Here is a 27,796-nt window from a genome sequence, read left to right as displayed (position 1 = left end):
ATCTTCCCAACTCAGGGATTGAACCCATGTCTCCTGCATTGGCAGGCAGATTTTTTACCACTTGTGCCACCAGGGAAGCCCCCTAATGAGTTTAAGTTAATCAAAGGGAAGATTGCCCTGGATGGCCTGCCCAAATCAGCCTATTGGAAGTCCTAGAGGCAGGGAGATTGTCCTGCTGGCCTTGAAGAAGTGGCTGCCATCTGTGAGAGGGCCACGTGGCTGGGACCTGAGGCAGCCCCTAGGAGTTGAGAGTGACTTTCAGGGGGCAGCCATCAAGAAAACTAGGACCTCACTTCTATCATCACAAGGAACTGAATTCTGCCAACAACTTAAATGAACTTGGATGGACATCCTGAGCTCCAGATGACCATGTAGCCCAGCAAACACGTTATTTCAGTCTTATGAGACCCTAAGCAGAAAACTCAGTCACCCTATGCCTGGGTCCTGGCCCACAGAAACTGCAAGATAGTAACAAGAGATTGTTTTTAGCTGCTAAGTGTGTGGCAGTTTTTCATGGAGCAGTGGGAAACTAATTCAGATAATATGGCTGAAGTCTACATAGCCTTTGGATAGATTCAGAAATAAAGCCTAGAACATCTAAGGTTATTTCCAAGCTGAATTTAATATAATATTAATAGAGGGAGATGTTACAAGATGTGCCATGAAAAAAAGTCTTATTCTGAAGACCCTAACTGTTCACATCAGAGAGAAGGCCTTTGTTCTTCTGGTGGGACAGGGTCAGGTTCTTGGGTTGTGAGCAACAGGACTGAGCTGGCCTATGTAAGCCCAAGAGAGTTATGGAAAGCTATAGTGGAGGTCATGGAATCAAGGAGAAGGCTGAAAAAACAGTCACAGAGTGGGCAGAAACCCAGAAACACCTGGGCTCTCACTACCAAGAAAATCCCTGATGAAGCTCTTGCTCCCCAAATAAAAGAATTTAACCTGTTCCTTTCCTCTGTGTCTACTGCTATCATATAACTTCTGCTCCAGGCTGATGGTCTGTGCCAAGTGTGAATGGCCTGACCCTGAGCCACCAGAGAGCAGGACCCCTGAATCAGCAGACCTGCTGGGACCCACAGGATAGCTCTCCCCAACCCAGGACCACTGTTGCCAGAGGGAGGGAGACTGCAAGGTGGACCATCCGAAAGCTAAGGGGATTCACAAAGTAGGCTTGAACTTGTAGATGTGGGGTAGAATCTGAGTTCTTCTCTCTTTCAACTGAATATTAGAGGAAAGCAGAAGTCACTCTTATAAGAAATGGTCTGGAATTCGGAGCCTCTAAACCGCAGAGCTGCAGAAGAGTGGGCTGAGAAGGTGGACAAGGAATCGAGGGGTGGAGTCTCTGAGGTGGTAGGGAGCTGCACGGGGCAGCCCTGTCCTGTGCAAACCAAGGTTGTGAACAGTTGGATGCTCTGGGTGAGGGATGGAGAAGCTGAGCTTTGTGCCTGAGCAACTGAGTATAGGTGTTGAACCGTGAAGACATAACCCTTGGAGATTAGCAGAAATTGTGGAAGAGCTTCTGGCTTTCACAGGCAATGGAACCTGCCGGGGTCTGAGCCAGTAAGACCCCATGAGAAAATGGCTGCTGCTTTAGCTATGTTAGTTTGGCATGTTGTATATCCTAAATCTCTTCGGAAATTCGTAATAGGCAGGCCCATTGAAGAGTCTCTGCTTTGTTTGGGCAGTTTTACTTAATGTTATTCAGTTTGTTGTGGTTCTGTTTGTTGCTGCAGGCTTTTCACTGCTACATTCAGTAAGTTGTCACTAAATGCTGCATTTGTGAATGGAGTCCTGCCGTGGTTTCAGGGATTTTTCCCCTAGCATGCATATATCCATTCTCATGTTAAATGTTCTCATGAAACATTCCAGTTTAAGAATTGAGTGTGCACAGTTACACAATTTCAGGCACTGTTGTATCCTATTAACACACATTGTCCCTTGATTTAATATATTCTGTCAGTATTGACTAAGGTAATGATTTTCACGTGTTCATTTATTCATTTATTCATTCCAGCAACACAGATGTGCCAGCCACTGCTTTGAGCACTTGGGGCACATCGATGAGAAAAAGAGACCAAGATCCCTGCCCCCTTGGGATTCACGTGATACCCACACGTGTGTACATGTGCATGCACACACGCACACACACACACACACACTCTCTAACTTATCAGAAGTCCTGCAGTTTAAAAAAAAGAAAAAGTGGGTGATTGTTTCAGACCTTGTCCTAAACTTAATTGGACAAACTTTTGTGTGTGTACTCATAACATTTTGTAGAGTCATGGTCTGTATAATATAGCCCTCTGAGAAATCCTTTACAAAGGTATAGCCAGATGGTGTGTACTTCAGAAAAAAATATCCATAAATATCATTTGTTTCAACATTTAATAAGAGATAGCAGGGAGATTACTGATAAATTCTCCACCAGGTTCTGGAGTGCAGATCTTCTTTGCTGCTGCTTAAAGTCACATCTGTATGCTTCCATGTCCAGTGAGCAGGTGACTTTGGCCAATACTGAGGCCCCATCTGGAAGCTTCCCTGGTGGCTCAGATGGTAAAGAATTTGTCTATAGTGTGGGAGACCCAGATTTAATCCCTGGGTCAGGAAGATCCTCTGGAGAAGGAATTGACAACCCACTCCAGTAACCTTGCCTGGAGAATCCCAGGGACAGAGGAGCCCAGTTAGTTACAGTCTCTGGAGTCGCAAAGAGTCAGACACACTGAGCGACTAGGTGATGAGGTCCTATCTGGGACTGCTGTTTGACTAGATGTCAGTCCCTCACCCACTGGCAGGACAGGGATATTTTCAAGGAATTCTGGATCAAACAGTGTTGTGGTCAGATGTGCTGGTCTTCATCTCTTCCTGGACTGTGACTCTCAGATCAGGATCTGTAGATTTATATCCACCTTCTGAGGGACCCAGCATGATATCTAGCATGTAGTAAGCACACAATCCACTCAGTTGACCTTAAGGGACCACATCCAGTCCTTTACACAAATATCTACCACCTCGATGTGCTCAGCTGATTTCTCGGTTGGAAGTTTTGGCAAGAAATATGGAACTTGGTTAAGCGTCTGTATTACTGTGTGATGCTTGAGGATAAGGTACTTTGCATTGACCCCAACAGTTTTCCTTATTTCCCCAGTTAATGCAAAGAATCTCATGTCATTGCTTGGAAGGGTAGCTGAGTGGCTTTGGACAATGTTGGCACAATTGACCTGAGATGGAATAACCTGAGGTCTGGAGCTCCCAGGATTACTAATGAATGTGTCATCAGGGAGGGAAGATAGTCTGGGCTGATACCATCTTTTGGAGGTATCTGCTTGTGACCTTGTGTTTGGGGGTAGGGTCTGAATCACTCTGAGGGGCACAGAAGGGATTTCTAGAATTATGCCTGGGCCTAAGATGGCTTGGAAAGAGACCAATGCCCAGATACAGCTCTGGCCCCATGTCAGGGGGAGAATTTCATTCCTTAATGTTTCTACTTTCACTTTCATCAAGAGGCTTTTTAGTTCCTCTTCACTTTCTGCCATAAGGGTGGTGTCATCTGCATATCTGAGGTTATTGATATTTCTCCCGGCAATCTTGATTCCAGCTTGTGTTTCTTCCAGTCCAGCATTTCTCATGATGTACTCTGCATATAAGTTAAATAAGCAGGGTGACAATATACAACCTTGATGTACTCCTTTTCCTATTTGGAACCAGTCTGTTGTTCCATGTCCAGTTCTAACTGTTGCTTCCTGACCTGCATATAGATTTCTCAAGAGGCAGATCAGGTGGTCTGGTATTCCCATCTCTTTCAGAATTTTCCACAGTTTATTGTGATCCACACAGTCAAAGGCTTTGGCATAGTCAATAAAGCAGAAATAGATGTTTTTCTGGAATATCTTGCTTTTTTGATGATCCATCGGATGTTGGCAATTTGATCTCTGGTTCCTCTGCCTTTTCTAAAACCAGCTTGAACATCAGGAAGTTCACGGTTCATGTATTGCTGAAGTCTGGCTTGGAGAATTTTGAGCATTACTTTACTAGCATGTGAAATGAGTGCAATTGTGTGGTAGTTTGAGCATTCTTTGGCATTGCCTTTCTTTGGGATTGGAATGAAAACTGACCTTTTCCAGTCCTGTGGACACTGCTGAGTTTTCCAAATGTGCTGGCATATTGAGTGCAACACTTGCATAGCATCATCTTTCAGGATTTGAAATAGCTCAACTGGAATTCCATCACCTCCACTAGCTTTGTTTGTAGTGATGCAGATGGTGACTGCAGCCATGAAATTAAAAGACGCTTACTTCTTAGAAGTAAAGTTATGACCAACCTAGATAGCATATTCAAAAGCAGAGACATTACTTTGCCAACAAAGGTCCGTCTAGTCAAGGCTATGGTTTTTCCTGTGGTCATATATGGATGTGAGAGTTGGACTGTGAAGAAGGCTGAGCACTGAAGAATTGATGCTTTTGAACTGTGGTGTTAGAGAAGACTCTTGAGAGTTCTTTGGACTGCAAGGAGAGCCAACCAGTCCATTCTGAAGGAGATCAGCCCTGGGATTTCTTTGGAGGGAATGATGCTAAAGCTGAAACTCCAGTACTTTGGCTACCTCATGTGAAGAGTTGACTCATTGGAAAAGACTCTGATGCTAGGAGGGATTGCGGGCAGGAGGAGAAGGGGACGACAGAGGATGAGATGGCTGGATGGCATCACTGACTCGATGGACGTGAGTCTGAGTGAACTCCGGGAGTTGGTGATGGACAGGGAGGCCTGGCGTGCTGCGATTCATGGGGTTGCAAAGAGTCGGACACGAGTGAGCGACTGAACTGAACTGAACTGAATGTTTGTTCTTCAGCTTAGTCTTGGATGTACCTGCCTGGCTGGTGTTACTGAATTAACTGTTGAATCTAGCATTTCCTTCTCTTTGCCTTTTTTACATGAGTAGGAGGGAGGATCTTTTTTGGAGCTGCCTTAAAGAGATCTCCCCCTCTTCCTATGGCATCTCTTGAATGTCAGCAGTGCCCCAGGAAGAATATGGGGACTTGTACCTACTCCAGGGCCAGCCTACTTGTCTTGGATTTCAGGGTCTCTGGAAATGTCTGGTCTGGGACACAGCATAGACTTAAAAAAAAAAAAAAAAAACAACAACAAAGAATGTAATATGGTACCTTGGGAACAGGGGCAGAATAAAATCTATTTTATTGTCTGCTTAAGGAAGTAAAGAAGGGAAAAAAGAAATGGGAACATTCTCTAAATGTTGTGAAAAGGAGTCTGTATCAGAAACAATTCTGGCTTTTTCCACTGGGTGGTGTTTTTGTTTAATTTTATTGTATCCCTTCAGTCTCAGGGCAGGCAGGTTCTTAATCCAAATTAGTTCTGGGCGTTGCCCTAGGAAAATTTTGAAGTCTTGGGGAAATTTACTTAGGTGTAATTATCTTGCTTTTTACATATAAATACATTTACTTTTTACATATAAATACATTTACATATAAATACATTTACATTTAAATACATATACATATTTATATATTTTTAGAGGATCCTTCTATGTCCTATTTGCCTATTACCATCATTCCCATAAAGACAAGAAACTCTAGGATAAAGACAACATTTTTTCCATAGTTGTAGACTCATCCCAAGCATCGGGTCTGGCAAAGAGTGGGTGATTCATAGTGATGTGGCCACTGATTGAATGAAGGAGGGAGTGGAAGCTGCAGCAGAGTCCTCCTTAGATGCACTTGGGAATTATCCATCTCTACCAGAGCCGGCAAACATTATCTGTAAAGGGTCAGCGAGTGGTTTTGTGGACCATAAAGACTCTGTTGCAACAACGTGACACTGCCTTTGTAGCTGTGCCATCAGCCCAACAGTGTGACAGGGTGTGGCTATGTCCTAATAGAACTTCATTTACAAGAAGAGACAGAGAGCTGGACCCGGCCCATATGGTGTTGACCTCGGTTCATACAAAAGCACACACGGGCACCTGCAGACCTTGATGATCTCTGTGACAAAGAGGGAGTCTGTGAGTGGCAGAGACAATGCTGTGTGTTGATCATATCTCATGTCACCTTCCACCAGAGCACAAGAAGCACATCCCCTAGGCTCCTTTGCAGTTAGATGGTGTCGTGTGACAAGTTCTAGCCCGTGAACTGTATGTCTGCCGTGTTCAGACCTGCCCCATGAAACGTCTTGCCTACTGCTCCATGTTCTCTTCCTCCACCCGCCTACTGGGTGCAGAGGATCCAGTGTGGGCCTGGGAGTTGAAGCCACTTGATGGAGGAAGCCTGGGTCCCTGGATAACTGCATGAAACAGAGTCCTCCCCACTACCACCCTTGCTGCATGGCTGGGAAAGAGTGTAAAATAAACCTGTGTGTGTTGTAAGTCCACATACTGAAACTGAGACCATTAGCTTGCTCTCTCTGGTATTACCATATTTGGGCTCAGATATAGATAAAGACACTGAAAAATAACTGCTGTGTGTATAGAAAGTAGTCATGCTGTTTCATTCTGAGAATCTGGGGCCTTGAAGAGAGATCCACTGGGAGGTAGGATGGGAGGATGGCAGAAATGAAATCAAAGGTGAGTGATTTTTTAAAAATCGTGCATGATCCACACTAACCCTTGTATCCCGGCTGTGGTCCATGCCTTCAGCTCATTGGTTTGTCTCTGTGCTGGTTCACATGGGTTTCTTGGAGCTAGCTCTGGACTTCTCCATTCTCACATTGCTCCTCTCTCTCTCAGATCAGATCAGATCAGTTGCTCAGTCGTGTCCGACTCTTTGCGACCCCATGAATTGCAGCATGCCAGGCCTCCCTGTCCATCACCAACTCCCGGAGTTCACTCAGACTCATGTCCATCGAGTCAGTGATGCCATCCAGCCATCTCATCCTCTGTCATCCCCTTCTCCTCTTGCCCCCAATCCCTCCCAGCATCAGAGTCTTTTCCAGTGAGTCAACCCTTCACATGAGGTGGCCAAAGTACTGGAGTTTCAGCTTTAGCATCATTCCTTCCAAAGAAATCCCAGGGCTGATCTCCTTTAGAATGGACTGGTTGGATCTCCTTGCAGTCCAAGGGACTCTCAAGAGTCTTCTCCAACACCACAGTTCAAAAGCATCAATTCTTCGGCGCTCAGCCTCTCTCTCTATGGATGCATAAACTTTGATAGCCTCTAAGAGTGGATCAGAGAAGGCGATGGCACCCCACTCCAGTACTCTTGCCTGGAAAATCCCATGGATGGAGGAGCCTGGTAGGCTGCAGTCCTTGGGGTCGCGAAGAGTCAGACACAACTGAGCGACTGCACTTTCATTTTTCACTTTCATGCATTGGAGAAGGAAATGGCAACCCACTCCAGTGTTCTTGCTTGGAGAATCCCAGGGACGGGGGAGCCTGGTGGGCTGCCATCTATGGGGCCGCAAAGAGTCAGACACAACTGAAGCGACTTAGCAGCAGCAGCAGAATAGATCAACATCAAATCTTTAGAGGCCTAGCAAAATCAGTGTTTATTTCTAGGCCACATCCACCTCAATTCCATGGGAGCTGCTGGGAAATGGGCTGTGCTGCACACAGCCTGTGAGGGATCCAGGTCCCTTGTGCCTGGGGGCTCCCCTCCTCCCAGCCCTCATCATCTTGTCCTTTCAGCTGAGAAATGGGAAAAGACAGAGTGAAGGAGGATTGCGTGGGAGGCTCGGAAAGTCAGCCCTGGTAGTGGTGTGCATCACGCCAATCACTCAGAACACAAGTTATGTGACTGCAAGGGAGACTGAGAAATAGGGCCCGCCTATGTGTTCAGTAGGAAAATAAAACGGGATTGGTGGACCCATAGCAGTCTGTTAGTGTGAAAACACTGAACTCCAAATAACTAACTCTACAATATTTGGATCCAGCATATTCTGAAATTGAGAACTTGCCAGTGCTTTTTGTGTCTGTAAGCCTTTATTATGCCTTATTTTCTGGAAGGACCACAAATATAATCCGATATCAAAGAGAGACTTAAGATTTCTTGCTGCTGATTGTGATGCTATAGGAAGCCAGCAAGGTGAGCAAGGCATTTGTTTTCTCTTCGAGGTGGGTGGTGGAGGGCTGGGGGCTATCTTTTGTTGTAGGAGCCCCCCACCCACCTCACAGCACTGCTTCAGTGGCCTCTCTTCTTTTTCTGCTCCTCTTTCTCTGTAAGTTCTGGTCTTCCCACCATCTAGGCCCTGGCTGCAGTCATTCGGTTTTATGTGGGAAGGACCTGGGTGTGTCCTGCATAGAAGCTCCAGTTCCCCCAGCAGAGTCTGCAGAGGTAGAAACACAAAAGACACATCTTCCTCTTGCTTCTTTGAACTGTTTCTCATAACCCAATTTTGGTGTGCTTAAAAAACTAAAAACTCTCAAGGGAGAGAGAGGAAGATGATGATAAGGATAGAACATCCTATCTTGCTATGTAACATGACCATATTATGTGATCACTGGGCACATGCAGTTAAACTGGCCTGAAACAAATGATTTTCTGAGAGGCAGTTTCCATTGGTCCAATATATACACTTTGGAGGGGTTACCGGATGCTGTTGGTAAATTACACCTTGAATATATTCAGCTACCTTGGGACCTGAGGGAGTTCGGGTGCTTTCCAAAGCATCTCAGGGGAAGGACTGTTCTGTGAAAGGTGATAAAGAACTGGTCTGCTCCCTGCACATTCACGGTGCCACCTCTGACAAGCAGTCAGGAATCCACATTCACGAATACGGGAAGGGCAGACACAGCCCTTCTCCTTATAAGCATCTGGCCACTTCTGGTGGGAAATCTTAGCCCATCCTCTCACTCATCCCCAGTTGAAATGTCTTTGATCTCTTAGCATGTGTGTGTGGATCTGATGTATTAATAGTTATTCCAAAAGGCATCGGTGTAATTCTGGGATCCTCGAGGGCAGGGCCACGGTCTAGCGTGGAGCCGGCATGTGCTGTGTGCACGGAATGATGGTAGAGTCTGGCTGCCAGCGTCTCACTGAGTTTGGGACGTTCAGGTCACTGCAGCTGAGGCCTAAGTTGTTACCATCACCCAGACCTAAGATTATAGGGAATTTTTGCCCCTAAACAGAATTGAATGGGCCAGAATAGAGGATTCCTGGTTTGGTCAGGAAGTCAGAGGGCAATGAGGAATAATGGATTCATTGTAGGGATTGCACTGTATGTGGCTGTTAGAGCTGTGATGGTGTCAGAAGGCTACTGCCTCTGCATATCTGGTGTCTGGTCAGCAGGGCTGGTCGTCAGGAAGAAAAACTGGATGTGGAAGAGGCAGAGCAAAGATGAACCAGAACCAACAAAGGCAGTTTATCCCCCTGGGGATAAACTGGACCCTGCACCTGCCTCTCACATCTGTGCTGACGGTGCAGGGGAGTTGCAGCAGAAACTGGCGACCTTTGCTGTGAACCTGCATGTCTGTCTGCCCCAGGATGTGGACAAGCTGAAGGAGAAGGCCCAAGTAGGGTGCTGAGGGCCCAGCTGCTGCCCTTCTCCAAAAGTGAAGTTGACCAGAAGACTAGCCACAATGTGTGTACGTGTGTGTGTGTGTGTGTGTGTGTGTAGGAGGTGCGTGCCCCTTCAAGTGGAGCTCTGACCTTCGGAACATGACCACCGGCTTCTCCCGCCTCCCCTTCAGATTCCTCTTACAGCCCATTCAAACCCAGAATCATGCTGGGAAGCACTGCTGGGAAGTGTCATGACAGCTTCACCAGGTTGACACGGTACAGGGCCAAAGCTTCGACGTCCTAGCTGCATTATTTAGCACTCATTGTAGCTTTGGATGTTTGTGCCAGAATAATTTATGGCAGGACTCTTTGAAAAGAACTTTTTAAGTTAAACCCACTGAAGTTTAGACTGACATGAAGAGATAAAGTAACTTGCTTGGCCTTTCATGCCAACAGTTTGTGGCTAGTGAATTCTGTTCTTTATTTTTGTTGGAGAGAAGATAAGGAGAAAGAGGGCAAAGGTTGGAGTAGAAATAAAGGTTTCTTTTAATCGTGAATTGGATTAAAAAAAACTTACTTCCCATTCTGAGTGTGGTGGAAGACTGCCTTTCTACAGAATCTAGGCAGCTTTAGCCCCATGGTTAAATATTCAGATGCCTGCACCCTGAGTTGGGGTGGACAGCAAAGGCTAATGCAAAAGTGCATTCCTGTTGAAGCTGAGTTGCTAAAGAAATTGGAATTGGAACTTGATCAAAAGAAGCTAGAAAACCAATTTTTTAAATGTGTAATCTCAAATGGCCATTTTGATAAATATTCTAGGTGCTTGAGAAAAGTCTATCTTCTATAGTTATTTTAAATATAGAGCTCTACATAGGTCCATGGGGCTTCCCAGGTGACTCATGGTAAAGAACACATCTGCCAATGCTGGAGATGCAGGAAATGCAGGTTTGATCTCTGGGTGGCGAAGATCCCCTGGAGAAGGGCATAACAAGTCACTCCAGTATTCTTGCCTGGAGAATTACATGGGCAGGAGCCTGGTGGGCTACAGTTCATGGGGCTGCAGAGTCAGACACAACTTAATGACTAAGCATCATGTGTCCATAAAGTCAAATTGCTGATCATTACATTTGAACTGTATATATCTTTACTGAATTTTTGTTTATTCTATCAGTTACTGAGAGATGTGTGTTTCAATTTCCTGTAAGATGAAAATTTGTCTGTTTCACCATTTAGCTCTAAGAGATTTTGTTCCTATATATTTTAAGCCTATATCATTAGTTGCATAGAACTTCAGTATATCTTTCTGAATCTTTTCGTCATTTGAAATCTCTCTATCTCCAGTTATACTTTTAAAGTCGTCTCCACCCCCAGCTTTATTGAGGTATAATTGACAAGTAGACCTTAAAGTCCATTTTTATGATAATAGATTCCTCCTTCCTGTGGGTTGGAGGAACGTATCTTTGCATCTTTTTACTTGTTGCCTCTTTTCGAAGTTGTCTTATATTCTTATGCTTATTTTTGTAAGTGTGTTGGACACTCATGAAAAAGTAATTTGAGGGTGAGGAAGATGTTCTCTTCAAAAAGAAATCCCTTTTTCTTGTTGGGTGTCTGGAGACACTCAGTTTCTGAGATCGTGGTGATTCCAAGCTGAGTTGAAACTCCCTAAGAGCTACCCCTTGGATCCCAACCCAGAGCCGGAGGGCTTCCAAGGGCCTTTTGCTCTTGCTAAACCCAGCCACCCTAGTCCTGTAATGTTGAAAAGGGAGCTGCTCAACCTCACAACTGCTCCTTCAAGAGCAAGCTGAGCCCCAGGGAGGAAAGTTTCCTAAATGCTGTTCCAACTCCTTGGATGCCATTCTTCCCTATATTCTGGCCCAGCAGTTACTTATTCATTAGTTCCCTGGTATTTTCAAGCATACTTTTGAAAATATTTTGTCCACCATTTCTAGCTGTCCTTCGTGGAAGAGTTGATCCATATTTCCCAGTCTTCGTTTATCAGAGCGGAAGTTGTTTTTTATAGGAAAAAAAAATCCTTTCTCTAGCATAATTCACCAGCATTTTCTTTAGTATGCAATTTTTGAAATGCTTTCAAAGCTGATCATTATGCAACACTGAAATTTTTATTTCATAATTTTTGTTTAATAGAACATGTAGTATAGTTCTGGATCTTGATGTGAGATGTTAAAACAAGGAGGGGGGATTTTGTCAGTCAGAAATACTATGTTACAGGGAAGCTTCATTTTTAACTGTATATTTTAATCTCATTTGTTTTTAGAAAGCTTTTGAGGTTCATAGGCACTACAAATGACAGTAGGCTCTTGAAATATCATGCAATTAGGCTTTTATTATCTAGACCTGTGTTAATGAATATAGATTTCAGTGAAAACTCTTAAGTATCTGATGAAAGAACAGGAGCTCTGGTGTCCTGACGAAGGAGGCGACAATCTTCCCTATGAGTGAGCAGGCTCGGGGTCCTGCAGTGCTGGGTGATTAATGGTACAGGGACTCTCCCTGCGAGGACCTGGTGAGAACAGGGCTGCCCACTGGGCCCTGGATTCCAGCCGGAGGGGCTTGCTGGGCTCGACAGGGACTGTCACCTGGGCAGCCAGCCATCCTTGTGTGCAGTCAGCAAGGCATCACTTCATAAGCAGCTCCTTCCACTGCCACCCTGGGAATTTCTGAGTGAAACGCACATGTAGGACATCTGTTTTCAGTGTTCTTCTTTCTTCAGAGCAGTGGAAATGGTTTTGTTTGAGAAAGGAAAAGAGGAAAAGCCAGATATGAACTCAGTGTTTAAGAAACTGGTCATGTTTCTGTATCTGCTGAATTTGCTCCAATAATATTTACTTTTTTGTGATTTTTCTTTCCAAAGAAATGTATGAATTAGGCAATTTCAAATCAATGTGTTCCCCTAGCGTAGGGCTTTTGCATGAACTACAGACCCATTTTATTTATCTGCTTCCTAGTTTCTTCACTTAGATACCAGCCACCTCAGACTCAGCCTGTCTCCCACCCAAATCCTACCATTTCCCTAAATCTGACCCTCTGAGAACATTTCTTCCCTCTTTCCAGAAAGTCCAACTACATGACACAAAACCATTCCCTGATCTAGATGGCGTGCACTGCAGAGGTGGTTTTAACAGGAACGTAAAAATGCTCACACTCTGTGTATAACACTATTTAACCAAGTCAGAGGGAAATCTGCCCAAAACTTCACTTAAAAAAATTTTTTTTTAATTAATCATTTTAACTGGAGGCGATTTACTTTACAATATTGTAGTGGTTTTTGCCATACATTGACATGAGTCAGCCATGGGTGTACATGTGTCCCTCATCCTGAACCCCCCTCCCACCTCCCTCCCCATCCCATCCCTCAGGGTCATCCCAGTGCACCAGCCCTGAGTGCCCTGTCTCATGCATTGAACCTGGACTGGCAATCTATTTCACATATGATAATATACATGTTTCAATGCTATTCTCTGAAATCATCCCACCCTCACCCTCTCCCAGAGTCCAAAAGTCTATTCTTTACATTTGTGTCTCTTTTGCTGTCTTGCATATAGAGTCATTGTTACCATCTTTCTAAATTCCACATATATGCGTTAATATACTATATTGGTGTTTTTCATTCTGACTTACTTCACTCTGTATAATAGGCTCCAGTTTCATCCACCTCATTAGAACTGATTCAAATGCATTCTTTTTAATGGCTGATTAATACTCCATTGTGTATATGTACCACAGCTTTCTTATCCATTCACCTGCCAATGGACATCTAGGTTGCTTCCATGTCCTGGCTATTATAAACAGTGCTGTGATGAACATTGGGGTACATGTGTCTCTTTCAATTCTGGTTTCCTCGGTGTGTATGCCCAGCAGTGGGATTGCCGGGTCGTATGGCAGTTCTATTTACAGTTTTTTAAGGAATCTCCACACTGTTCTCCGTAGTGGCTATATTAGTTTGCATTCCTACCAACAGTGTAAGAGGGTTCCTTTTTCTCCGCACCCTTTCCAGCATTAATTGTTTGTAGATTTTTTGATAGCAGCCATTCTGACTGGCGTGAAGTGGTACCTCGTTGTGGTTTTGATTTGCATTTCTCTGATAATGAGTGATGTTAAGCATTTTTTTATGTGTTTGTTAGCCAGTGGTATGTATTCTTTGGAGAAATGTCTGTTTAGTTCTGTGGCCCAGTTTTTGATTGGGTCACTTATTTTTCTGGAATTGAGCTGCAGAAATTGCTTGTATATTTTTGAGATTAATTGTCAGTTGCTTCATTTGCTATTATTTTCTCCCATTCTGAAGGCTGTCTTTTCACCTTGCTTATAGTTTCCTTCATTGTGCAAAAGCTTTTAAATTTAATTAGGTCCAATTTGTTTATTTTTTATTTCCATTACTCTGGGAGGTGGGTCATAGAGAATCCTGCTATGATTTATGTCAGAGTGTTTTGCCTATGTTCTCCTCTAGGAGTTTTATAGTTTTTGGTCTTACATTTAGATCTTTAATCCATTTTGAGTTTATTTTTGTGTATGGTGTTAGAAAGTGTTCTAGTTTCATTCTTTTACAAGTGGTTGACCAGTTTTCCCAGCACCACTTGTTAAAGAGGTTGTCTTTTCTCCATTGTATAATCTTGCCTCCTTTGTCAAAGATAAGGTGTCCATAGGTGTGTGGATTTATCTCTGGGCTTTCTATTTTGTTCCATTGATCTATGTTTCTGTCTTTGTGCCACCAAAACTTCACTTTTTAAAAAACACACATTGTTAATGTGCAAAAGTCATTCATCTGATATCTTAATAGAATTTATTTAAAAACCGGGGCACCCTTTTTCTCATTCCTGTCTGCCCTTTATAATATTTGGCCTTGGAACATTCTCTGGGGCTCGGCTGTGCCGCTCCACCAGCCATCTTCATGATGGCTTGTGACTGAAGAGTACATCCTTGCTGGAGCATTCTTTTTTGGCTGCACCATGCAGCTTGCAGGATCTTAGTACCCCCACCCTGCCCCCAACCAGGGACTGAACCTGGCCCTGGCAGTGGAAGTGCAGAGTCCTAACGACTAGACCACCAGGGAACTCTCCCCTTGTCAGTCATTTTTGATCAGAGTGACACAAACAACTCCTTTGACTACAGTCTTTCCAGGTAAATGGAGACTAAAGAGATAGCTGACTAAATGCAATACATGAGTCTAGAGCAGGCCAATGAAGGACATTTATGGGACAACTGCCAAACTTTGGGTAAGGTTGCGGATTAGACTACAATATTGTGTATCACTGTTAATTTCCTGATGTTGATCATTATATATGATTATACAATGTGATTATGTATGTTTGGTTTTAGGAAACTGCACTGAAGTCTTTAGAGATAAAGAGGCACTGAGGCTGCAGTTTTCTTTCAGGTATTTCCAGGGAAAAGCGTATGTGTGAGTTACGTGAGCATGTGTGGGTATATGTATGAACACATATGGAAGGAGTGAGGATGAATGATAAGGTTAAGTAGGAGAGTATGGATGTTTGGGCAATCTTGAAAGGCAGAGAAGATCTTGTTCTACCATGTTTCCCACCTTTTTCCAAGTCTTAAATAGGAAGTTAAAAAAAAATGATCTGGACAGGTAGAACTAACCAGGGGGAGACAAAGATGGACAGGAAAACCTCTGAACTTGGAGTCCTGGGTGGCAAAGTTCAGTTAGTTCTAAAGTCCCAGTTGTTGGGTTTCTAAGGAGCCTCTATTCTCTTCTTCTAAGCAAGATGTCCCCCAAATCTCCTCCCTTGGCTGAACAAACAATATGTCTTTCTCACCAGGCTGAATTCCCTTGGTTACCTGAAATCCCAGGTCAATGTCTTTTCCCTAAATTCCTCCCGCCCCAGAGCTTATGTAGAAGGCTGCATTCCTCTGTGATAATTTCCTGGGAGCCACTTTTTATCCACTGAAAGAGCCAAACACTGGTGTGGGCAAATGGGGTATCCTGGGAAGCTCCACCATCCGCATTCTTCAGTGGAGACCATCTGCTCCTATGTGGGAGGTGGGCGAGTGGCAAGTGGAGGGAAGAAGCGGGAGAAGCCCTTCTGCTCCATACAGGCACAGTCTATGGTCTCCATTCATTGTTCTCTCTGGTTGAGAATCGGGCATGTGACACAAATGTGCCAGCAGGCAGAACTAGAACTCCTGGTTTGGGGGCTGTCACTGTGTTCTGTTTTGGCAGACAAGAAATATTTATTAGGCATGTATTGCAATAATAAGGCTAGTTCTGCTTATATTTGGGTGATACTTTATAAACCAGGCTCCTCTTACAAATGACGATGCTGAGGCAGGGAACCTATTGGGTTCCTTAAATCCCACTGAACTACTTAGACGTCAGGGTCTTGATTTTCAGCCCAGGTTCTTTCTGCTCACCCATCCTGCATAGACCTTGTTTGAGACTCAACAAAGGGGATCCTCGACCTACCTGAGGATACCACAGTCTGGGAGAAGATTATATTCACTCTTGATGGACGGAGGGCAAGGCCATGTTGATTTAATCATGGTTCTGGGTTTTACCAAGTCAAGTGAATCTATAAGTTCTTCCTTTCCTCTAGCCTTCTGTTGGGCTTCCTGATAAAAAATGCAAGAAAAGAGTGACTTTTCAAGGGGTGTCAGTTCAGTTCAGTCACTCAGTTGTGTCTGACTCTTTGTGACCCCATGAATCACAGCACGCCAGGACTCCCTGTCCATCACCAACTCCTGGAGCTCACTCAACTCATGTCCATTGAGTTGGTGATGCCATCCAGCCATCTCATCCTCTGTCGTCCCCTTTTCCTCCTGCCCCCAATCCCTCCCAGCATCACAGTCTTTTCCAATGAGTCAACTCTTCGCATGAGGTGGCCAAAGTACTGGGAGTTTCAGCTTTAGCATCATTCCTTCCAAAGAAATCCCAGGGCTGATCTCCTTTAGAATGGACTGGTTGGATCTCCTTGCAGTCCAAGGGACTCTCAAGAGTCTTCTCCAACACCACAGTTCAAAAGCATCAATTCTTCAGTGCTCAGCTTTCTTCACAGTCCAACTCTCACATCCATACATGACCACTGGAAAAACCATAGCTTTGACTAGATGGACCTTTGTTGGCAAAGTAATGTCTCTGCTTTTGAATATGCTATCTAGGTTGGTCATAACTTTCCTTCCAAGGAGTAAGCGTCTTTTAATTTCATGGCTGCAGTCACCATCTGCAGTGATTTTGGAGCCCCCCCCCCCCAAAAAAAAAAAAATTTCTGACACTGTTTCCACTGTTTCCCCATCTATTTCCCATGAAGTGATGAGACCAGATCCCATGATCTTTTTTTTCTAAATGTTGAGCTTTAAGCCAATGTTTTCACTCTGCTCTTTCACTTTCATCAAGAGGCTTTTTAGCTCCTCTTCACTTTCTGCCATAAGGGTGTAGTATATACTTAAAGAGACCACAGCTGCCAAAGGATGTTTTGCTGACTCCCAGCTGCCAGTGAATTGCCCTGAAATCCAGTGAAGAGGGCAGGCTCCAACTTGCAGCCAAGGATGGGATGCTGAGTCTCTCAGGCCAAAGCAGGGTAGTGCTGTGGATGCAGGTCAATCTTACCACTTTAATTTGCTAAGGTTTGGAAAAATTTCTGGCTTCTTGCTTGCCTTCTGTTGATCAGATGAGATGATATATGCAGAGCCCTGGGTACACAGTGAGTGTAATAAGTGATAGCTGCTGTAGTAACAGTAATTAAAGCAATAATGATATTAACACTTACTGTAATAATAAAGCAATAGTACTAGAGCAGTCAGTGGCATGGGGTCAGGAGTACAGTGGGTGTGGTCCACCCAGTAGGAGAGTGTTTTATTAGTGATGCATGATAATAAAAAGCATGAGAACTCTCTGTACTTTCCTCTCAGTTTTGCTGTGAACTTAAAACTACTCTAAAAAATAAGGTCAATTAAAACATTTTTAAAAAGTAAAGGAAAGAGCAGACTCATGATTAATTGCTGGGACGTGATTTTTCAATTCTCTGAAGATGATGACGCACTCCCTTCTTTCTTGCACTGGGGTGGACCTGCTTATCCTACCCTTGGTATGCCACTAACAATACTGTTGTTTTTTAATTGTTCTATGGGCTGTGCAAATATTCAAACGAGTTGCATGCTAATGAGGAAGTAATGTTGGTTGGTACAATGATGATCAATCACTCCAGTGTTTCTCCATGCACAGTTGGGTGTTGAATGCTGGTAACACTGACCCCCAGGTACTGCTGGGACCAAAGGCCACAGGTCTGGGGCTCTTTGTGGCTCTCTCCACTGAGCTAAGCAGCCACATCATCTCCACCCAGTGGAGCTGCAACTGAGTGACTTTGCTGTGAGGAGCTCTTCTGGAGGGCACCCACCACACCCTGGCACCCAGGGGACATCTTCCCTGATCCACAGACAAGGGCAAGTCTTGACCCTACGTCACCAACCGTAATGGTTTCCTTTCCTTTGCCAAATGAAAGGTTCTTTTCCCTCTGAGCAGGAAAATGCCCAGCTAATCAGAGAAGTGGAAGTAGACAAGGTGTCCACACTCTCCAGGGACCAGGTGGAGGCCATCAAGCAGCTGTGGCAGGATCCTGGAATCCAGGAGTGCTACGATCGGAGGCGGGAGTACCAACTGTCAGACTCTGCCAAATAGTGAGTACAGAGCCCCGGGCTGTGGCCACACTTCAGTGGAGATTCTTACCAGGGAGAAATGACCTACCTGCTAAAATGCAGGCAGCACGGCCTCCCTCTGCTCCTCTGTGTTTTGATGCCTCGCTTCCCACCTCCTCAATTCCGTCCCCCCAAGGAGCCCCCTAGATAGCTCTCCTTGCCCACACCTACCTTTCCTCATCTAGTTTTAAGGATCTCATCTGTCCTTTCACTGAGAGGCTAAGTCAATTGTGGGCTTTCCTTGGTGGGACTGATCTCATTTGGGGTGCTGAAGTTATATGAGTTAAACCAGGACTACACCTGCTTCTGGTTTCTCCTTTCCCTTCTCCATATCCCTCTGCCTTCTGGTTTCCTGACTGGCAAACAGCAGGTCCAATTGCCCTAAAATCAAGAGTTTAGACCCAACAGTGCAGTACACCCATCCGTGGCTGATCTGGTGCTGCCCTCAAGTGGACAAGATAGTCACGGACGACAGCTCAGTTTGGGAGCTCTTTGTTCATTAACTCCTTGTGAAGGAGTAATCAGTAATCTATTAGGGTAAAAAGAAATAGATAGTTCTGCATGCAGACTATCCCACAGAGATCACAGAATTTGATTTTAAGAATTCCCCAAGACAATGCCTCTGCCCAGATCACTGGGCAAATAGCTGGATCATGGTCCTTCTTTGAAGGGGTGAGGATTCCTGCTTCTGCAGCTCAGCTCCTTCCTTCTTGCTCTGGGTCATTTCCACTCTCTGAGGGCCCCGGAATTCTTTCCCTAGGCCCATCCCCTTCCCTTATGTGCTGCCATCACCCTCCAAAGTGGTGTGGGTAATTCACCCATCCTGACAAGCCAGGGGGCAGGAAAGGAAACCAGAATCTTACCTCCTTAATGTCACTGGCCTTCCTCTGGTGTTTGTCCCAGGCTGAGTGCTGAATGACATGAATCCAGGTTAGTACAACACAGCAGCAAAGCAGGAAAAGGAACTAAAAGAAACCCCAGTAAGTCGTTAGATCAGCACATAAGACAGCAGGGACCCCTGAGTCCTCCCTGGTCCAGCCTGTGTCACTGGCTTCCGGGAAGGCCCTGGGGAATGGCTAGGGCTCTTGATATAGATCAGCTTGGGAAAGACCCACCAGGCGTGCTGTAGAATTCAGTTGGGCCTGACAACTGGGGCAAGTGCACGAAGTGTGGAGAGTGACTGGAGTGGTGGACAGGGCTGTACAGAGAAAAGGGAACTCTCAAACCTGGCACAGGTGAGACCCCAGACGCTTCCGAGGTCCAGGTCAGTGGTAATCATCTGCTCTGCTGCCACTGTCTGCTTCTTTGGAGAGGTATTTGATGTGTGTCTGCTCTGTGCCAGGCACGGAGGAAAGGGCTATAGGTACAACTGCTGCTTCCTGCCCTGAAGGAACACACGCTCTGGTGGGATGACACAGAGATTTGCTCAGTCATGCCCGACTCTTGGCGACCTCACAGACTGTGGCCCAGCAGGCTCCTCTGTCATGGATTTTCCAGGCAAGAATACTGGAGTAGGTTGCCATTTCCTTCTCCAGGGGATCTTCCCGACCCAGGGATTGAACCTGGGTCTCCCACAGTGCAGGCAGATTATTTACCATCTGAGCCACCAAGGAAGCCTGACAGGCATAAGTTAAAGCATCAGAAGTCCATGGCGATAAGCCCTGGGGCTGTGGTCACAGACGGCTGCCCTGGTGGTTCACCTGTTCAGCCCCGGCACACCTGGTGAGCTCTGCCTGTGTGGGGGGTGCGGGAGAAGGTGGGGCCACCTCCATGTGCGGGGGCTCCAACTTATCAGCACTGTCACTGTCCAGGGCCTCAGTTATTTACTCAAAAGTGCCTTTTTTCAAAGGCCTTAACATTTAAAAAGAAGTGTCTTCTTGTTTTACCACAGAAAAAGAAACTTGTTTTAAGCCTGGGCTGTAATATATGGCCCAAAATAATCCAAGACAAGTTTGGGGTTATTTTAGGAGATGTTCAGTTTCTTAGTGTAACAAGGAACTTTTTGAGAGGACTTCCCATTGGCCTGATTTATACTTTTATATTTTCCTTACCTCTAATTCATTGAGCAAAGTAAAGTATCCAAGCACAGCATCTACATTTTACAGTGTTCTTGGAGGAGGGCCTGTGAGAGGAGAACAGATGAAATGTCAGAGAGCCAGGTGCCATCTCTTGCCCCTGTGGCCTGGCTGGCTCCCTCCCCAGCAGAGTGCTGCAGCTGAGAACCAGGAGGGGAGACCAGAGCTGCAAACTTGAGTCTCAGCAGGCTCACCAAACTCTCCACACAGTTTTAGGAGGGCGGGATGGTTGCTTCTCAGGAAAGTCACTGATGAATCCATGAACGAGTATGGGTGGCTGGGAGCTGGGGTGACTTTCCGGGTGGGCATTCCCCCTTCTCAGCATCTTGCTCTCTAACACCAGTTACCTGACGGACATTGACCGGATCGCCATGCCAGCGTTCGTGCCCACACAGCAGGATGTGCTCCGTGTCCGAGTGCCCACCACTGGCATCATTGAGTATCCGTTTGACCTGGAAAACATCATCTTTCGGTAAGTCTGTCTCCTTGACACGGTCCATTAAGAATCTGTCTCTCCAGGCTTGGAAGTCCCCAGATGGATTCTTCAGTGTGTTATTGCTAAAAGGGCTTATGTCTCTTAGGGCAATAATGGCCTTCACCATCACAGGGTATTAGAATTGTGGTTGGTTTCAAGTTGTACAGTGGATACAAACACATCTTTCTATTCCCCTTAGAGAAGAAGACATTCCCTACTGATGTCTGGAATGCTTCTCGTGTGTAACACACACACACACACACAGATGTATATTTCTGTAACCCACAGATTGGCAATACTGGGGTCTTTTCCCTGAAGTTGACTATTTCTCTTCCCTTCTATTCTCAGCTCCAAGATTTATCATTGCAAATTTCAAAGCACTTTTATATCTGTTCGTTCCCTTGTTCCTCCTAATACTTGTTACACATGGTTGTCTGGAGACAGCACAAGTACAGTCCTGCCCTGTCTAGCCTGCATCTCATGCTGCTGGAGTGCTGTCAAGCTGGGGGAGCCCTCTGGTCTAGCCCTCTGGTCTGATACTCGGCATCTCTGTTGAGCACATGCCCTCTGCCTGTGTGCCCATGAATTTATCTAAACCTTTTCAGAATCAATCTCTGCTTAACCCTTCCAAAACCTCCCTCTAGACGGGCCCAGCACAGCATGCTTGAAGTGTATCCTTTGCTACCTGAGAGAGGTCCCCGGACTCATTTCTGTAAACTGCCTGAGCCCTGGAACATTCAAGCTTGTGACTGATCCTTGAGCTATGACACCCTGAACTTGTCCCAAAGACACAGATTAAGGCTTTGGGTCTCCACATGAGACAGAGGGCACCTGCAGGTCTTTCTAGGGAAGGGGTAGCATTCAGCTAACGCACAATCTCTGGATTAACTGCAGGGGCCAGGAAACAAGAGGTGGCGAGTAGTCCAGAAGCCTGCCTGCCTTTCTGCCCTTTTGTGTCTGGTATCCTGGCACTCTGGGATGGTTTGGGCACCACCCAAGTGATGCCTGAACTTCTGCTTGGACTACTGCAGCAAATCCCTGACCAGTACCCTCAAGCAGGCTCCATCTGAGTGACCTCTGCATGCATCCTCAGTAACTTCACTTACATCCTGCTGCCTCCTTTGCGAGGAAACACCCAGCGGCTCCTCATGCCTAAAGCAGTGGTGCTCAAGCATTTTAATCTGAGGATCCCTTATTCTTAACGATTACTGAGGACCCTAAAGAGTGCTGATTTCCATGTGTTTTCCCCCAGAGAGTCCTATGTTTATTCTATTGAACAGGATGGTGGATGTTGGTGGCCAGCGATCTGAAAGACGGAAATGGATTCACTGCTTTGAGAGTGTCACCTCCATTATTTTTTTGGTTGCTCTGAGTGAATATGACCAGGTCCTGGCTGAGTGTGACAATGAGGTATGCTGGGTGGGGAGTCTGGTTAGCTGTGGAAAACAAAACCTATTTCTGCAGTTTGCAAGAAGCCAGCCCACTCTGGCATGAGGCCCTATCCCTTAGGTTAAGTCGCCTCACTCCTGGAAGGGTAGCTTGTGGGCTGGCAGTCCTAGCATCACCTGGGTGCTTGTTAGGAATACACACCTTCCGAATCACTCCAGGCCAAATAAAGCAGGATCCTCAAGAAGATCCCAGGTAATCCGAGAATCACTGACCTAGAATCCTGATGGACACTGAAATTCCCAGGGGACCTTAAAGAACAACTATGTGTGGCCTGACCTTGGACATCTAGTCTTCATGAAGGGTGGAGACACTCAAAAACATGGGTCTCGGCCTTGGCTGCATAGTGGGAGGGGTCCCCCCCCCCCCCGCCCCGCCTTCTTAAAAAACATCTTTAGTACCCTATTGTTGAGATTCTTATTTCCTGGTTTAGAGTTGGGGGTTACCTTCACTAAGCCCCCTGGGGATGCGCATATACAACCAAAGTTGAACAACACTATTTCTAATAGACTTACCTGAGACAGGCTTCCCAACCTCCATGGTGCTCTCAAATTAGGTCCTGAGCTAAGCTGGCCAGGGGAGTGGTACCAGATGCTTGGAGCTGTCCGGGGGCAGCATCTGACCTCCACTTCCCCTGGAAGGGACTTGCTCAGCGCAGCTGCCACTGATCCACCCCAGCCAGGCATTCGGTGCCCTCTGCGGAGCTGCCATGGCACTGGCTGGTTAAATTCCATTAACTGGATCTGCCAGGAAAGTGAAGAGAACCATCCCGGCCCCTTCCTTGTGAGGTTAGGGCTATTTTCTGTGTGATAATCACCGTCTTTTCCTCTACCCTTTTGCACCAGACCTCTTGACCTTTTAGAAATACCTCTTGCCTGCAGGGAATGAAAGGAAATCAATAAAGAATTCTGTCCAGGATTAGGCAATAATTATGAACAAATTCTATCTTGTATTTCTTGAAAGCAGACTTTTCTCTGAGGAGCACAGTTACATTAGCTAATTAGTGGTGGATTAGCCCATTTACTAGTGTCATTGTGCAAAGAAGAATAGAAATCTTGGCTGCCACCCAGCTCTCCCAGTGGAGAGATTTTTTTATTTTTTTTAAAGCAAAGGCATTGAGTTATCAATATGAAAAATTAGCTCTAAACTTGTCTCAGGAATTAGACCGTTTCTCAGGGAAGATTAGTCAGGTGAGCCAGGGATGAGTATCTTAGCCTGATGTGCTTAGAAATTACTTTCTCCTCTCTGAAAAATCTAGGTATCTGGGCAAAAATGAAGTGGTTGCCACTCCAGACTTTTCTATCCTGGTTGGAGATATGTCTTGCATCCACTCACTATGGTATATAGGAATTGTTTTTTTCATATGTTGTAGTTCCTTGGAGCTCATTATTGATAAGATCATAATTAATGCTAAAGAAGCTTTAAAAACAAGTGAAACCTTACCTTTTTGGTGACAGATTCCAGAACTGATCCCTAAAAACGTACTGAGTGGGAGAATGGGCCCAGGCATTGGGAGTCATAGGAACAGAAATTTAGGGAGTGTCCCTCTGTAGCAGGAGGGCTGTGTTTCTCAGTCTAAAGGAAGGAAGGAAGGAAAGGGTTTCTTTCTTCTTAGAAATACTTGGGAGAGGGCGGAATGCTAGATTATTGTCACCAGAGAAGATTTATACATACCCTATCTACTTTCATTTAATATTTTCTTGCCAGTGTCTAATATTCAGAAATTATTACTGTCTACATAGCTTCCACTGGATTGTGCTACTGTACAGTCCAGGGAAAGCATTTACATCCTTGTGAACAGTATGCTCCCCCTAAAACGGGGACCCGATCCCTCGGAGAGCGTCGGCTGTGTTACCCGCCTGCCAAACACGGTGCAGGGCAGGCGCTCAGCAGTTAGTGCTCCTCTCCACCAGCGTCCCTGAGGGTGGTGGCCCTGCCAGAACAGCCTTCCTTCCTCTCATTGTCACTGCACTCCTGATGCCCAGTCTGGAAGCCCACACCCAGTGAAAGGGCATCTCAGGTCTCTGGTTCTGAAGGATCCCCCGACTTGGTAATCCCAGTAGTTATACACAGAAAACTTGTGTCAATTCTGGGCTGCAACCTTCCTTTTCCAAGTTACACAAAAGCCTTTCTTATATGCTTATGTGTTGAGGGCCAGAGAATTTGCATGAGAGGAGTTCCAGAAGAGGGTGATTAATGGGAGGGTGAGGATGAGGGAAATAGAAGCAGGGACCACCTGCCACTCTCTCCCCGGCCTGAGCAACGCCAGTGACCTGGAGACGACAGCTGGGTAAGAGGACAGATGGATGGAAGCAGGCATGCTGTTCCCAAAGCATTGTTTTTCTTCCTCGTTTATCCTAAATCGCTTGTTTTTCATTTAGAACCGCATGGAAGAGAGTAAAGCCTTATTTAAAACTATCATCACCTACCCCTGGTTTCTGAACTCATCAGTGATTCTGTTCTTAAACAAGAAGGATCTTTTGGAAGAGAAAATCATGTACTCTCATCTAATTAGCTATTTTCCAGAATACACTGGTAAGTAAGTGTCCATCCTGTGGCCCTGACCTCCCTGGCACCAGTTCAGAGTTCTCAGCATAGCTTATCTGGGCCCCCTTGATCTGCCTCTGATGGACTTTCTTACCATCCCTCACTTCTGAATGGAAGCTCCAGTCAAATCAGCGTGTTTTCACCACAGCACCTCTGCACACGCCTCTCCTACTGCCTGGGGTGTACTGCCAACCCCTTGCTAATTCTGCTTTGTTCTATGAGACCCAAATCAGGCACCTCCTCCTTTGGGAGGGCCTTCTGGTCCTCACTCCACCTCCTTCCACAGTAGGTGCCCCTCCTCAGGCTCCCTTGGGGGCCTGGGCTTGCCTTGCTCTCTCTGCCTTCAGCTGTCTTGTCCCAGCAGACCCTGAGGGCAGAGACTGTGCCTGACTCATCTCTGCACTTCTAGTGCCGAAATGTGGCAGCCCCTTCACCAGACAGGGTGGACACAGAAGTTATCTTTATGACCTCTCCAAGGTAGAGAGAGGGTTTAGACCCTGTCGCTAATTAATTCTGGTGCAGAAACATTACCAAGTTTGATACGGATATGTAGACAAGTGGTGTTTAAACGCTCTTTTTCCTTTTATTAACCACATTGACAATATAGCATACAGCTCTCAGGCTTCACAATCAGACTTGGGAGCTTAGCTGTGTTAGGCCTCATATTCTCTCTTTTCCCTCCTCTACTTCACTTAAGAACTACCTCTTCAGGGACTTCCCTGGTGGTCCAGTAGCTAGGACTCTGCGCTCACAGTGGAGGGGGAACTAGATCCCGCATGCCGCAACTAAGACCTGGTGCAGCCAAATAAATCAGTATATTTTTAAAGAGTAATTACCTCTTCAAAAATGGTCCAAATCAGAAAATTAAAGTAGGTCACTATTTTTCAACAAATCTTCAAGTATGATTTTTAGATACCAATGGACACTTCAAATACCCTTCTGCAAGTTCATAATAAAATAATATCCCAAGTAAAAAAGTCTCTAGAAATAAGATGGCTCAAAGAAGGATTCCCAATAAAAACAAGAGTACACTGAATATGACTTCTGAGGGGGCCTGGTGGTGAGCTGGTATCTCTCTTTTTGATTCTGACTGCCCTCATGACAGGACCAAAGCAAGACGTCAAAGCTGCCAGAGATTTCATCCTGAAGCTTTATCAAGATCAGAATCCTGACAAAGAGAAGGTCATCTACTCCCACTTCACATGTGCTACAGACACAGAGAATATCCGCTTTGTGTTTGCTGCTGTGAAAGACACAATCCTACAACTGAACCTGAGGGAATTCAACCTGGTTTAAAAGCTGCTGTGCACCCCTCACCCGGGCCAGAAAACCAGATTTGTTTTATTTGCAAGTGCTGTGACATCACCCAGCTCAGCCCACTTGGTGGCGCCAAGTCCATCATGCAGCCATGGGGACAAGGATGGGTGATGGAGCTTGTAAGATGTTTGAATTCAGCAAAACTTTTTCAAAGTCTTGCTTTTATATTTCTTTTCTTAACTTTAAGCTGTAAGATTTTTGTATAATTTTTGAATTGGGTATTCTACAGAAGTCTAAAAAGCCACTGTGATTTACGGTTTGTTTTTTTTAATTGAAGTGTGTGTGCTAATAGCCATTAGAAAAATCACATAAGAGGCGCCTGTAAATTTATGGATCCTGCTTTGAGACCTCTAGTATTAGATGGGTAACCTTTTTTTAAAATTAAATATTGTAGTTGTTTTTCTCTCTTCATGCTGAAGTATTCAACATGCAACCAAAGATTTTTTTAAGAAGTTTGTTCTTCTTCGTGTTAACTTCCTAAGTCAAATTAATGATTGTATCAGTACCTCTAATTTGGTTTTGCCACAATTTGATTACTATGGGCTCACAGATAGTATTATGTTGTATTCGTGAAAAATGTGTGGTAAAAACTTACACACACACACATATATATATATATGCCAATGTAGATGACCAGGCCTTATAAACTTATGAAACGGCTAAAAGCCCAAATTGTTTAACGGATGTACTGTAACCTCTCTGATGGCTACCACAGATCTCCTGTTTGAACCATGTATGTTGCGCCTTTCTGAGGAGGCTAAGAATATACCATTTTGCCATTAGCACTGGATTATGTTTCTTTGAGCTCATGGTTGATTGATAGTTCTGCTCCTAAAAAGAAAAATGCTGTGACTGTAAAAACTCAGAAACTTCCAAATGTCCCTATAGGGGAGGAAAAATAATTTTCCTTCCACCCTTCTAGGTTCTTGGCTGAGACATCACCCCTCTAATAATAAAATAATGTAAGTCTAACACCATGTATCCTCCTGTATACATGGGAGATATCCTGAAAAACTGAGTTTAACTCTCCTAAAAGGACTCAAGCCATCACCTTAAGTACTTTCTTCAGCTGAAGATGCAAGAAAGATGGAGGAGAAGGGAAGGTCACTTATGGGAGATTAATAGGTAAAGCACAATAAAAAAGGGTAAGGTTGTTGAGCTGAATTAAGAGGGGCACCGTCTACATTGATAGTTTGTCATTTAGAATCACCCTTTTAGGAACAGAGAAGGAGACACATTTAAAATGGAGAATTTCTTAAAATAAATGTATATTTCACTTACAAAAGGGTAACTTCTACAAGATTTTCAGAGCTTTTCCTGTGTCTCTTGTTTCTTAAAAACAATCACCAAAAGCACATGAAAAGATGTTCAACATCATTAATTAGTAGAGAAATGAAAATCAGAACTACAATGAGGTACTTCTTCACACCGGTCAGATGGGCCATCATCGAAAAATCTACAAACAATAAATGCTGGAAAGGGTGTGGAGAAAAGGGATCCCGCAAACACTGTTGGTGGGAATGTAAATTAGTGCAGCTACTATGGAGAACAGAACAGAGGGTCCTCAGAAAACTAAAAATAGAACTACCATAAGATCCAGCAATCCTACTCCTGAGCATATATCCAGAGAAAACCATAATTGGAAGATAATCTGCACCCCAATGTTCACAGCAGCACCATTCACAATAGCCAAGACACAGAAACAGCCTAAAGGTCCATCAACAGATGAATGGATGAAGAAGATGTGCACACATATACAATGGAGTATCACGCAGCCACAGGGATGAACAAACTAGCGCCACCTGCAGCAACACAAACCGACCTAGAGGTTAGCA

At 45.0% G+C, this 27,796-nt stretch overlaps 1 protein-coding gene and 1 long non-coding RNA gene across 14 annotated transcripts in view; one reads left to right on the top strand and one right to left on the bottom strand.

Annotated features, from left to right (window-relative positions):
- Positions 1-26,743, top strand: part of GNA14 (G protein subunit alpha 14) — a 201,162-nt gene extending 174,419 nt beyond the window's left edge. For 3 of the 6 annotated variants that reach the window (XM_086415622.1, XM_086415624.1, XM_086415623.1), the window contains exons 3-7: positions 17,929-18,083; positions 20,520-20,648; positions 21,932-22,061; positions 24,479-24,632; positions 25,750-26,743. In XM_086415622.1, the coding sequence (XP_086271748.1) occupies positions 17,929-18,083; positions 20,520-20,648; positions 21,932-22,061; positions 24,479-24,632; positions 25,750-25,940 (759 nt within the window). In that variant the 3' untranslated portion in view covers positions 25,941-26,743. Of the gene's footprint in view, positions 1-17,928; positions 18,084-20,519; positions 20,649-21,545; positions 22,062-24,478; positions 24,634-25,749 lie in introns of those variants that run through there. The other 3 variants (XR_015169763.1, XR_015169764.1, XM_086415625.1) reach the window with 3 other exon arrangements.
- LOC147367066 (uncharacterized) lies at positions 11,762-20,267 on the bottom strand. Of its 8 annotated transcripts, none has more exons than XR_015169766.1 (4): positions 19,328-19,635; positions 18,965-19,066; positions 15,877-16,022; positions 11,762-12,162 (listed from the first exon to the last, which is right to left on the bottom strand). It is a non-coding gene; the product is annotated as an uncharacterized LOC147367066 (long non-coding RNA). The 8 variants fall into 8 exon arrangements; XR_015169770.1 differs by having other exon boundaries at positions 15,877-17,099; positions 18,965-19,012; XR_015169771.1 differs by having other exon boundaries at positions 18,965-19,012.
- Positions 26,744-27,796: the final 1,053 nt, after the last annotated feature.

The sequence above is a fragment of the Bos grunniens genome, chromosome 8, assembly GCF_055505025.1.
Source record: "Bos grunniens cultivar Pamir isolate PY7600 chromosome 8, Bosgru_T2T1.0, whole genome shotgun sequence".
NCBI lineage: Eukaryota > Metazoa > Chordata > Mammalia > Artiodactyla > Bovidae > Bos > Bos grunniens.
This window is presented reverse-complemented; position numbering and strand designations above follow the sequence as displayed.